Below are 13528 nucleotides of genomic sequence, written 5' to 3'. Positions count from 1 at the left end.
AACTCTGATCTTAGAGTAAGATTGAAATTGCATTGGGTAGGGATTAAGTGAGGAGTTGTAAACGGGTGAGTTTAGCTTTGAATTAATACTACTGATAGTGGATTTCCTCCCTGGCTTGGTAGCCCCCAGATGTAGGTCATGTTGGACTGAACTGGGTAAACAATTACTTGTGTGATTTACTGCACTTACTATTAAGTTCTGCATAATTCTTGTCTGTGCAGAATTGGATGTCATAACAACCCGTGTGACATCCAAAGTCTGATATCTAGAATTTCACAATCCAGATCTAGCCAGAAGATCAAAGAGGATCTAGCCAGAAGATCGAAATAGATTCAGCCAGAGAATCGCAACGAAATAGATCTAGCCAGAAGATCGAAGTGGATCTAGCCAGAAGATCAAAGTCAGGTCTAGCCCGAAGACCGAGAATAGATTCAGCCAGAGAATCAAAACGAAGTAGATCTAGCCAGAAGATCAAAGTGGATCTAGCCAGAAGATCAAAGTCAAGTCTAGCCCGAAGACCGAGAATAAATTCAGCCAGAGAATCAAAACGAAGTAGATCTAGCCAGAAAATCAAAGAAGATCTAGCCAGAAGATTGAAGTGGATCTAGCCAGAAGATCGAAGTCAAGTCTAGCCCGAAGACTAGAAATAGATTCAGCCAGAGAATCGAAACGAAGAAGATCTAGCCAGAAGATCGAAGTAGATTCAGCCAGAGAATCGCAACAAGATAGATCTAGCCAAAAGATCAAAGTCAGGTCTAGCCCGAGGACCGAGAATAGATTCAGCCAGAGAATCGAAACAAGAAGATCTAGCCAGAAGATCAAAATCGTATCCAGCCCGAGGATCAAAATTAATATCCCACCAGAGGACTAAATTGAGTATAGATTCAGCCAGAGGATCGAAACTCTAGATTAAGTCAGAAGACTAATTCAGATCCAGCCAGAGGATCGGAAGAAAATAAACAGCACAGTGTATTTCAGCATTGTTGCGGTGTTCTCAGAGCGCAAATTTTCGGTCTGTCTTTGGTATTCAATCACAGCTCACCCTGTTTGTGTGATAAGTTGTTCGCTTTCATCCTGCTCGGGTTAACTGATGATTGAATAGGGGCAGCTGTAACACCCCAAAATTTGCCCACCTCATTCATGCATTCACTTTTCATTTCATTTAACATTTCATATTGCATTTCATCATGTCAATCAGAATCGGACCCTAGAAGCTTGAACATCATCCAAGACTTTGTGGGTTCTATCCGGGTGATCAGTCAACACAAGGGAAAGACTCGAGTTACTTCCAACAGGTTCAAATGGGGTCTATTCATCATTCAAAACGCTAATCTTGAAGGAGAAAAAGTCTGTTCCTGAGTTGTCATGCTCGCTAGGCGAGCAGAGTGGTTCGCTTAGCGAAGAGAACTGTCATGCTCGCTAGGAGAGCAAATCCTTCGCTAGGCGAAGCGCATGCGTTTTCAGAATATAACAGAAATTCATGGGCTTGAGTTGCCCTTATTTCAGCCCACCATCCCATGAAATCAGGTTATAAATTCAGAATTTCAGTGAATAAAAAGGGGGATGATCAGAAAGAGAAAGAGAACAGAGACTTACGAACTAATCTGCAGCAACCTCCAGGCAGCTCTGAAAAGTTCACTCTGACTCACACACTTTTTCACCTCCATCTCACACAAAACCTAACAGTGCTTTGCGAACCCAGCCGTGCCATTCGATTTTAACCGATCTCTCCAATCAAGTTTGCCCTTATTCCCATTACTCTATGCTTTCAATCTGAATAATCTGAATGTATGAGGTATCGTTCGGTTTTGCCCACGGGTTTAGATGTGCATGAATGTATAAAACAATACCTTGAATGTTTAATCGATTCGTTTCTGATGGATACCATGAGGTTTGGGTTGCCGAGATCGGACTGTTATCAATGAAGAACACAAAACCCGCAAGCATTCGCTAGTCGTTCGCTAGGCGAGCCTGCAGCGAAACTTCGCTAAGCTTTCGCTAGGCGAAGCAGTAGCGAGCATGACAATACTTGATTTTTTCTGTTTGCTTTAACCTGTTTTGTGTTCACCATGGCATTGTTTTCTCCTGATTCCATCCTGTTACACTAACCCGTTTGTTGAGTTTTTGTGAGGGCTCACATGACTCTTGCAGAGATTGCTTGCTTGGTATACCACTTTATTTGTGGGATACCACCTGGAGGTCTATTCCGATTACCTGTACTGACTCGCTTTCTTTGATGGTGCTCAGCTTGGAAGGGTCTTTGGGTTTCTTATTTCTTAGTTGCTGTTACTTCGGATCTTTATCCGGGCGGTAGACCTCTTGATCCCTTTATTTTCCCGTAGTTTACCGCTTTCTTAGCTGGAAGACCTCAATAGAAGGCAATGTTTTTGTGTGTTTACTTTTGTGCCTAAAGACCTCCACGGAGAGGCAATTTACGGATAAAAGGGATTAGTAATCAATCCCCCGTTATTCAGTGCGTCGTTCTTTAAGATCACACTACGTGTCGATGTTTCAGAACAAAAGCCCCAGATCTTTTGTCCAGTCAGTCAATGGAGAGGGTTCCATCTTTATGAATCCCCACACTTTGTCATGAGCTCACCCCGTCCAGGGTTAAGAGCTATGAGGTCTTATCCTCATTACCCTTTTGATTCGCTCACCCTGACGGTCAATGTCAGTGGTTAAGAGCCCATTTGATTACCCTTCCATGGCTTGTTTGTCGAGGTTGATATGACCCCTCTTGACTAAAGCCCTACCCATATATGTTTGAGCCCCTTGTTAGCGTGTTTACTTTAAGATACATGTGTTGTGTGGTGTGATCGTCTCCCCATAGGATTGTTAGGCTTTAGATAGTCTCGCATTTGCATGTCAATTAAGGTAGCGTGGTTCCTTCGTCTTGGACTGCCTTTTTGCATGAGCATCCCTAAAACACCAACAACTCATTGATTTTTCTTCTCCTAAGAACATGTTTACTCCTTCTACTACAGGCGAGTAAGTCTCCAAAGGTCGAGCATCTGGTAGATTGCGCAGTAACGTCGTTCACCCAAAAACCCAACCCTTAACCCGTAGTTAGCCGAACTACGTTTTGCTCTGATTCTCATTCCAGATGAGAAACGTAGGCATAAGACGCGATGTCTTACCGAGCACACCTCCCCCTAACCCATAGGTAGCCGAGCTACGAAGACTCTGATTCTCACATTCAGATGAGATACGTATGTAGTGGATGCGACATCCGTGCGAGTCATTTTCTTTTAACCCATCTTTTAGTAAATAGTACATTAGATAAACCCACACCCTTTAGACAAGAATAACAAAAGTGGATCTCGTAGAGTACTACAGATGCATAGGGGTTCTAATACCTTCCCTTCGCATAACCGGCCCCCGAACCCAAGATTTGGTTGCGAGACCTTTGCTTTCCTTTTTCCAGGTTTACTTCGAGCGTTTCCTTTCCCTCCTTTGGGATAAATAACGCACGGTGGCGACTCTTCTGTCATCCCTTTTCTCGCTTCCTTTTTTCAGATTGTGACACCTTGGAGAAAAAATTTCAGAATTTTTGGACATTTAAAAATATTTTTAAACAATTAAAAACAAATGAAAAATCAATTAATTCATGAAAAATATTAATAATGATCCAAAAAATAATTCTAATTCAGAATATGAAAGAGAAAAATATTTGAAATTTTTTGGTAAAAGTCCCATATTTTTTGGATCAATATTGAATTTAATATGAATTATTGAAAATAATGCAATTAAAATAAAAATTCAGAAAATCTAAATTATGTGGACCATCAGATTTCCCTCATTAATTGAGGTGGTAGATCTGATGGTCCCTAGCGCGCTATCCACCATGGACCTTAGTAAGCACGTGGCAAATGTGGTAATCAAAAGGGACGCACGAGATTAGAACAAAACATATGGATCCTGTGGTTCAGATGCTAGCCAACTCATCGCCGGAGCCAGAGCTCCGGTCATCTTCTCCGGTGGACCTCACCGGACTGGTCCACCATGAACCAACACCATAATGAAAAACAAGGGCATGATCTTGAAGAAAAAATGGCACTGAGCTCAAATCTGACCTCCATTCACTCCAATTCCAAGTATATTGAGAGATATATGGAATTGAAATTTGAGGTACATGAACTGAGTTGCTTCGATTTGACCTCAAAGCAACTCAAACTTCTTGCCTACATAGGTGGGACTTCAGACAACCAAAGAGTCAATAGAATTGAGCAAGAATTTAAGAGAATCGAAGAGTTCAAAATTTCTGGAAAATACCTTCAATGTAGGCCTGGATTCGATGGATCTTGATCTTGCTTGTGCTTGGCCTTACTCCACTTGCTTGCAGGAGAAGGATTGAATGGTTAAAAAGCTATGGATTCCTGGAGAATTGAATTCCAAAACAATGGAGATTAAAGCTCAAATTCAAAAGAATTTTTTCAGGCTTATCCTTAGAGAAGTGAGGGTTTGAAATGGGGGATCAAAGCTGGAGCGATTGTGTATGTATTTCTGAGCAATTGAAGCTCTATTTATAGCTGGAATAGTTGATAATTGCACACTCACATTCACTTTCCAATTTTGGCAAATGGTGATGCATTGGTGCATGGGCGCGCATAGGCCCATGAAATGATTGATTAAGGTCCATAATTGAATATCAGATGCTCTGAAGTAAGCTTTGATTGCAAGGCAAATGCACATTGATGTTTGAAGCTTGATCCTTGCCAAGTGATGTCACCCTGTTTAAGCCATGCACCACCTATGCATTCTTGTCCAAAATGAATGAATTTGAGCTCTTTCGAAAGGTGAGATCAAGAGGAACAACTTTCATGTTCAACACTTTTTCATTTGGAGCTTGGAACTTGGAGAAATTTGAGGTGGGAGTTTGGAAATGTTTGACATATCAAATTTTTTCTAAGTGTCAAGCCATATGTCTCAATATTCCACCTTGCTTAACTTTTTCTATGAGCTTCAAATGAGCACAATGTCTTCATCAAAGTTGTAGTTATCTCAAAGACCTTCAAAATGGTCACCAATTTCATGTTATTTGGATTTGAAATGATAGAGTTATGCATTTTAGAAGTTTGGAAAAATCACTTGATCAATGGTATAGGTCAAAAGTGACCTATAATATAGCCTCATATCACATGCTCAAAAAAGTTGAATTAGCTCCCACCCCAAACATAAAAGTTGAAGTATACACATTGAATTTGATTGTGCTACTTGGAAATCTTTCATCTCATAAAAATTAAGCAAGTCATGGCCTTGGGAAGTTATGGCCTTGTAATGTCATTTAGAGTAAGTTGTCTCTTGGAATCATTTTCATATGATGAAAATTGTAGGAGATAGGGTCTAGGGAGACCTAGTTTTGATCCGATGAACTCATTTGGCCAACCATCATCAACCAACTTGATCATTTCCAATTCTCTTGACTTTCTTGGCTCATGGTAGATCATATATGCATAAGATGATGAATTTTTAAGTGCCCCTTGAGAAATTTGATCAATTGGTGAGATAGCTTGTTGGAGAAGTTACTCAAGATACCCAGTCAAACTAGGGCTTCCAAGGCAAATCACCCTCAAAATCTTGAAGAAAACTTGATCAATATAATGTGTAGAGATCATTGGGACTCATATATGATGTTCATAACCATTCTTGAATCAATGCTTGGTTGCGTTCTTTGTTCATGAGGGTCTCAAACCCAAGATGTGATCTTGATGAATCAATGAGATCATGCCCTACCTACAAAAGAGTTAGGCAAATGCAAAGACATATTTTTGGTATTTTAGTTAGTGAAATGGTAAAATACAAGTATGATATAACCACAAAGTGCTTGGTGATCTCTCCCAAAACAAACCCAATGAAAGAGGGATAAGGAGGATGCAAAGGTATGATCCCAATGCTAATGCTTATGATGAAATTGCATAAGGGATATTAGGGTCAAAATTGGGGTCTTACAGCATCCACTTTGAAATTTGTATCACGAACTACGAGGTTTTGATCCCTCATTTTTATGTTGGTACGTAGGCACAAGACCGAAGGTCTTGCCAAACACAAAAATATAATTAATGAATTCTTTTCTCATCCCCCCATTCTATTTGTTTGTAAACATCATTTTGTACCAAATACATATGCACACAAAAAGGGCTCTGATCGGTAAAATAGCAAGTGTACTATTTGCACCAATGTAGTAATAAAAAGGGAGTTATCCCGAGTATCGGTCTCGAGGACTGCATAAAGAGTATCAGTTTTTATAATAATTCAATTGAACAAAAGTTCATATGGGGTTGGATGATTGTTTTCACGATTGATAAGAAATAAAAATATAAAGCATATAAAACTCTTTTAGTCGATATGAGAAATACTGCTAAGGCCAGGTGTATGAATTGCTGTGTATTCCACTTTTTCAATATCATATAACATCGATGCTATTATAATTCAAAACAGTTTCTCCAGAGTAGTTTTCTCTAATTCCTTAGCCAAAACCAGTTAATAGGCAATTTCACTCCTAATTCCTTAGTCATTCAAATTGCTGTTAAGAAATATTTATTTTATCAAGTATTTACGGTAACCACAGTTTGATCCTCATTCCTAAGTGATAAAACGCGGGTTTTATTATACAACAAGTGATAAGGTGGTTTGTCCGACCTAAACCTTAACCAGAAATCAGAATTCATTTGTCCAATAAAATTAAGCATTAAGCACGTTGTATAATAATTTGAATTACGAAAACGTCAATGATTATAAGAACATGGATAAAATATTCATACAGAAGCAATTCAGGGACACCGCCTAGCATTGGAGGGTTTAGCCTCTCATAATATTCAAAGACAAAAGGTTACAAATTAAAGACATTACAAGTTGTTGTTGATGAAAGTTGATCTTCAATATCTTCCGATCTTGAAGATCTTTTCTCTTCTCCACACCTTGCAAGGTTGCTTCCTCTTTTCGTATCTTTTCTTTTCACGATCCAAAAGTACCTTTTCTCAGTGCCCAAATTCCAACTAAATAGTTTCCAAACAACTAAAAACAATGTCAAATGCCCAAAATGGCCTCCGGATGTCCACAGGAGTTAAAATAAGAAAAATCAGAATTTTGGGCGAAATGGCCAACACGGGCCGTGTCAGGTGACATTGCTGCCCGTGTTGGCTCCTCTGTAGGTTCAACAAGGCACGCCATGCTGACACGGGCCGCGTCAGCTGACACGGGCACCCGTGTCAGCCCACTGTTTACTGGGTTCATGATAGCTTGTTCTGCACATGCTGATACGGGCCGTGTCAGCTGACACGGGCACCCGTGTCAGCCCCCTTGTTTTGTCTATTTTTCGCTTTTCCTCAAGTCTCTAACGTCCCTTCTTCCGACATGCACTTTCGGACTTGTAATCTAACCTGGAAACCAATAGTCTACACTTAAACGGATAAAATGCGACAAAAGGCAAAAAAACTACTAATGTAACATAAAACAAAAGGGAATTCATAAAATGCAATAAACTAAAGAAATCACTAAAATAAAACGCAAAAGTTACCGATTCATGAAGATTCCATGCTGGATAGATGATGAAAACTGAGTGTAAATGGTGGCCGATCACAACCCCAAACTTATCTCATTGCTTGTCCTCAAGTGATGCAAGAGACAAAGCGGAGGTCAACCATGGATTCTATTATTTCCTCAACACAGTTGATGTTATTCGTAACTTGGTTTTCTTCTTCCCGATTAAGTTTCTGGTTCACCCATTCGACATTTTCCACTGCCTTATCATTTCAGAGAGTTCTTTTACCTGCAAGCTTCTTCACACTACTCACCAAATCTCTTGAGGTTAAGGTGTTTAGCACTCAATAAATCAAGGTATGCAATATCAACTCTTACTTTTTGAATAGATTCTACGTCAACTGCACAAACACAATTCACACACTTTAAGAGGTCTTCAGGGTTGTAACGGGGCTTAGGTACGGTGGGAGAGTAGACAACAAAATGGATTACAAAAGGTTTTACCACTCGGCATTCATGTTGTTGTTTTTCTTTGTGCAAGAATTTTATTTTTGGGGTGTCGTTCAATCTTGACTCTTTTTCCACTCAAATTCATATTAATGCATGAGTATATTTCTAAGGCAAGTGATTATTTTTTCATTTCTCTATATAGATACCTTTTTTTTCGTTTTCATTTCTTTTTTCTCTTTTTTTTTCCGGTAGAAGCGGATGTTTCTCACACTTTTTCTTTTTCTCATATTTCTTTTCCTTGCACTTGCCATTTTTCAACAACATTTTTATTCTACGGATGAATACCTGTCGCACCTCGAAAAAATGGGGATACGACTTCAAAGCGAAGCGCGATCGCACGCTCGCAATGATGGATTGAACAGAGTCGCCACCGAACTTTATTTATTCCTAAAAAGGAAAGGGGAAATATCGATAAAACCCAAAACAAAAGAAAGGATAAGATATGGTCATCGCAACCAATATCAGGGTTCGGGAGTCGATTACGCAAGGGGAAGGTATTAGCACCCCTCACGTCCGTTGTAGTCAACGGGAACCATTAGGTTAGTTGTGTGCGTTAGTGTTAGTTAAAATATTAGGCTTTTCAAATTATTAGGTGGGAAAGAAAGAATAGAAGAGAGAAGAAATGTTTTTGGATTTTTTGACAAAGGACTAAACCTAAGTTTTTTATTAGTGGGCCTGACAAGATTTAAAAATCCTGCTCCTACGTATCTCAAAAGAGAAATCAAGGCTTACGTAGTTCTGGGTAGAAAAATGTTTGTTTGTTGGTCGATTTTAGCGAAAGCTATACTGTATTAATCGACGAAAACATTTGTTTTACCCAAAACAGATGAGGAGTGGACGCATACCACACATCGAACGGATTTATAAATCTACATTCGGAAAAGCGTCGTTTATCTCTACTCAACAATCGTGGCCGAAACATTGTTTTGTATCACTTAAGACAAGATACCTTTCGTTTATGAAGAAGGTTTTTCATTAGTCACACGGCGGCGAAAAAAAGGTTTGATTAGTTGGATGTATTTTGAGTGATGGCGAGAACTTGGATGAGCGAGATATACATCTCGAATCCTAGCCTTAGGAGTGCACGGTATACACCATGTTCCATTTCCATCTTTATTGAAAGAGGTTAAGATAGGAATTAAGTATTTTGGAATTTGATTGAGAAAGGGTTTGAAGAAACCGCATTGACAATTTTAAATGATGGCGAGAGCTAAGATAGGCGAGGCATACGTCTCGAATCTTAATCTCAGGAGTGCACGGTATACACCATGTTCCATTTCCACCTTTATTGAAAAAGTGTTAAATAAGAATTAGGTATTTTGAGTTTTGTTGTGAAAACGACCTGACCCTAGATCAAGTATTGATGGACGTTCAAGAGAAATTTGAATGAGTGTTTGAGAGAAAACAAAATGGATAAATTGGGATGATGGCGAGAGCTAAGATAGGCGAGGCATACGTCTCGAATCTTAATCTCAGGAGTGTGCGGTATACACCACGTTCCACTTCCATCTTATTGAAAAGGTCTTAACTATAAATTAATATTTTTTGAGTTTTTATTAGAAAAAATGGTTTGACGTTGAATCAAGCGTTTGATGAAAGTTTGAAAGAAATGGAATAGAATAGGAGGGAGAAATGAATTGATTTGTTTATTGAGAAAATACTCGACGTTGGATCGAGTCATTATTTTTGTATTTTTTGGAAATGGTTGATTTCATTCTTGTGTTAGTATCTAACTAAACAGTCAAACAAATAAAGAAATAAAACAGTACAAAATTATTACACATCGGGGGAGTGGGGTACATTTTGTCAAATGGGGATTCAAAATCATGAAATAATTAAATCGGGCCCAAACAACAAATAATTCAAAGTGTGAGTGTAAGTGCAAGAGAACCGGCTCATTGTAAGAAAGCCCAAGAGTAAGCTATGTGAGGTTGGTGGCGATGCTTAAAAAGCAATCGACTTACAAGGGTATGGAAATGGGTATTAATAACCTAAATTTAAAATAAATTACAAGGTACTATATAGAAAAAGAAATTAATTAAAATAATAGACATAACAAATATAAACACAAAAAATTGGCTATCCCCAAGTATCAAACCCACTCCACTAAAGGCAATGAAAGTAGTCTCTCTCCACTAGGCCATTGATGATTATTTATTATTTACAATAACAACTTGGATAAATAAATCAGAACAGATTGAAATTGAAATTAAAAAATAAAAAGCTCAAAATAAAAAAGTCTGTTGGACTACCAAATAAATGATGGAGGAATCAAGAAATAAACCCAGCCGCCTGGCTGTTGGGTTTTCAAAAGAGAAATGGATGGGGAATACAAAAATAATACATTAACATACACCTTTTTTAATAAAACAGAGGAAGACTAAAAGGGTTAATTAAATTTTTTTATGGTTTAAAGCATGTTTTGTAAAAAATAAAATAAATGAAGAAAAGGTGGGAGAAACAGTAACGAAAAAAACCTCTCATCGTCCTCACTCGCGTTCTCCATCCTCTTTCACTCTCGAATCTTTCTTTCTCTCAAATCTAACCTCAATGCCTCATCTCTCATCGAAACCCTCTATCTCAATCGCTCACACTAGCCTAATCGCTCCTCTCTCCGTCTCACTTTCACTCATCCTCAACCTTTCGCTCTTAATCAAACGCTTCAGAGAGATTCAAGCAAAAACTCACCTTCGGTGGCGGTAATGACGAGCTTGCAACTGCCTCCCTTCGCTAGCTTTCAGGTTTTCGTGGTCTCCAAATTTTGGATCTTTTTCGTGTTTAGGGTTTTCAATCTCTTGTCCGCCTCCTAATTTTTTTCGTTTTTGCACTGATTCTCTTCTCCCTCTATTTATCTCCACAACTTTAGGGTTTCAGATTAGTATACAGAGATTCAAAAAAAGAAACTTCCTGGAAGTGCTTTTAGGTGCTCGGAATCGGATTGCCTTCTTTGATGCTTGGACCTGGAAAAGGTAATCTGAACCTATGCTTTCTCTTTGAATTTTGTCTCCATTGCATTTTGGGATTTTTTGTTAAAAAAATTTACTGCCTTGCTGATTGCTTTATGTTACTGCAGTAAAAAAAATTATTGTGAATTCATTGTGAATTTGTTGCAGGTTGGTTTGTTGATTTGTTCTACTTTCATTGGCTCTGATAGATACATCCAGAATTTCTCTGGTTATGAAGAGGTCACAAAATCACTTGTTGAACCATCCGTCCGAATGCTCTGAGCTGCAGCAGTAACTGGTTATATCAAAACGCATCAGCTATATTGCATAAGAGGAAAACCTTGATTCGGAAGCTGGTTGATGAGCGGAGTTTCTATTTGACATTGGTATTGCTGTCCTGTTTTATCCGAGAAACAAAATCTGTTGGAGGAATGAGGACACTGCATTTACTTCTCTTGACTTTGTAGCCGACCACCGAAGATCCTATGAATAAAACCTTTTATCAAAATCAACGGGTGATTCTCCGGTCACTCCGGGAGGTAGGCAACATTTATGCATCGACTCGAATAAGCTTACCATATACTCATGTGCGTTCTCTTGCTTACACTTTTGATATGTTCTGTAGGTTTACGACTATGTCTGCGGGTGACGATGACTAGCTGCATAAGTCTTGGTTCGAATGCAGCCCGTGTTGCTGGGAATTTCAGGTGACTTGAAGGTTGATGTTAGCATGAGCAGAAACTACAACTTACACTTGGAAAACGTGGCTCACAGTTTGTAGACTTGATGGTTAAGATGCGATCTTGTGAATTATGGGTTGAATTATGGGTCTTGTGATAAATGCAGGTCTTACATTGTTGAAGGCCTCTGATCTTTTATTTCCATCATGCTAATAGAAGTTGCAATTGAATATCCTGTTGCACTACAGCAAAGACACGTACTGAATTAATCCACAAACTGTATAGTGGTATCTGCCAATAATGTTTTGAACTGTATTTACATAAGTGTAGTTTCTCTTCCCATGAGGTATACAAAATGATAAGGCTGAAAAGGATCATCACCGTAGGACCGGTAATCCAACCCAATTACGCTAGCCCATGCCAATGACAGTACTCCAGATCCAATCACAGTTGTTATTATATGAGAGCCTGATGTCCAAATGGTTCCTGTTTTTCTAGGACAGCCATTATTCAAGGCATTCAGTAGAGCTTCCTCTTTGGTAAAATTATTTCCACAAATGCTGATTCAACATAGTGCAGTTCAAGGTGAGCATCATTTGCATCATCATTTGATTCAATGCGTGTAATTATTGAATGACTGTTATATGGTTTGGTTTACATTGGTATTGCAGGTGGACATGGCATGGTGATGAATTGGAAAGCTATGGATTATGCTCATGGAGGATTGCTAGGCAAGTGTATATTAGTAGATGAAATTAAACTTTATGGAGAGACGGAGAACGATAAAGCTCTGGATGAATCACTTTGCCAAGATAGCTTTTCAGAGATGAAGCTGTGATAACAAATATTTTCTCTCAATGCAAATCTTTCATTAAATTCCATGTTATTCGTGCTGGAAAGGAAGCAAGAGTTCCTACTATTCCAGGAAGTGATGGTCTTTTGTAGAGCATTGAAAAAGCTACCAGGTTGGCACGCAATATTGGTTTCCATGTGATGATCAAAGCAACCGTCGAGTTTCATAGCTTCAACTACCATTTCACCCCTACAGCCTCCACGACGAAACTCCGATTCGGTAAGTCTTCTTGCTCCAATTCACGATCTATTCGCGTTAATCCTTGATTCTGATCCTCCTCGGATTTGCATGCAAAATACAAATTGGTTTGGAATTTTCAATTTCAATTTCATTTCGATTTGGCAAAGTCACTTCAGAAATCCAGATTCGAGGTTGCTCCAAGTTCTTGGAATTGAAGGTGAAGCAGAAGACGGAATGCCATAGTGGATCACAATTCTCGGATCCAATTCAGTTGATTGCAAACTGCCATGCTGCTGAAACTTGTGGTTGAAATGGTAATGGATAGCTTTGTGCAACAACTTCTTGGCAAACATGGTTTTGATGATGATGATGTTTTTTTTATTATAAGTTATTCATATGCCATGTGCATGGATGATAATGATTGAATGAATGAATGATTTGGAATATGAATGATTGTGTGGGAATCTTTAAACATGAATGAATGGAAAATCTCAATGTGAAATGAAGAAAATATGAAATGCAAATTTAGAAATGTGCCAAATGTAAAAATATGAAATAGTAAAATATGCACATGAATGAAGAAGTATGTATGGAATTTCTTTGGATTATGAATGAATGTTTATTGAATTGTATCGAATGGAATTGGATATATTGAATGAAGGTTTGAAAGTTTGAATGAATTATATGGTTATGGTTGTAGTTTGAACTTGATTGAAGTGATTGTAAAGAATAAGAATGGTTGTAACTTGGTTTATGGAAATGGATATTTTGGTTATAAAAATGGATATGGATTTTTAGAAATAATCCAAGACTAATCTAAATGTCAATTTAAATCAAAAAATCAATAAAAACCAAATTAAAATCAAATTAATCTATAATTT

The 13528-nt window shown here is 38.4% G+C and overlaps 1 protein-coding gene across 1 annotated transcript in view; it reads left to right on the top strand.

Moving 5' to 3' along the window:
• Positions 1 to 11805, top strand: part of LOC127123085 (GTP-binding protein At3g49725, chloroplastic) — a 118264-nt gene extending 106459 nt beyond the window's left edge. Inside the window, exons 12-14 of the mRNA XM_051053345.1 lie at positions 11103 to 11163; positions 11560 to 11641; positions 11781 to 11805. Of these exons, the coding sequence (XP_050909302.1) occupies positions 11103 to 11163; positions 11560 to 11641; positions 11781 to 11805 (168 nt within the window). The remainder of the gene's footprint in view (positions 1 to 11102; positions 11164 to 11559; positions 11642 to 11780) is intronic.
• The last annotated feature ends 1723 nt before the right edge of the window (positions 11806 to 13528 follow it).

This window comes from Lathyrus oleraceus, chromosome 2 (assembly GCF_024323335.1).
Source record: "Lathyrus oleraceus cultivar Zhongwan6 chromosome 2, CAAS_Psat_ZW6_1.0, whole genome shotgun sequence".
Lineage (NCBI taxonomy): Eukaryota > Viridiplantae > Streptophyta > Magnoliopsida > Fabales > Fabaceae > Lathyrus > Lathyrus oleraceus.
Note: the sequence above shows the minus strand (reverse complement) of the source record. Positions and strands in the feature narration are given on the sequence as shown.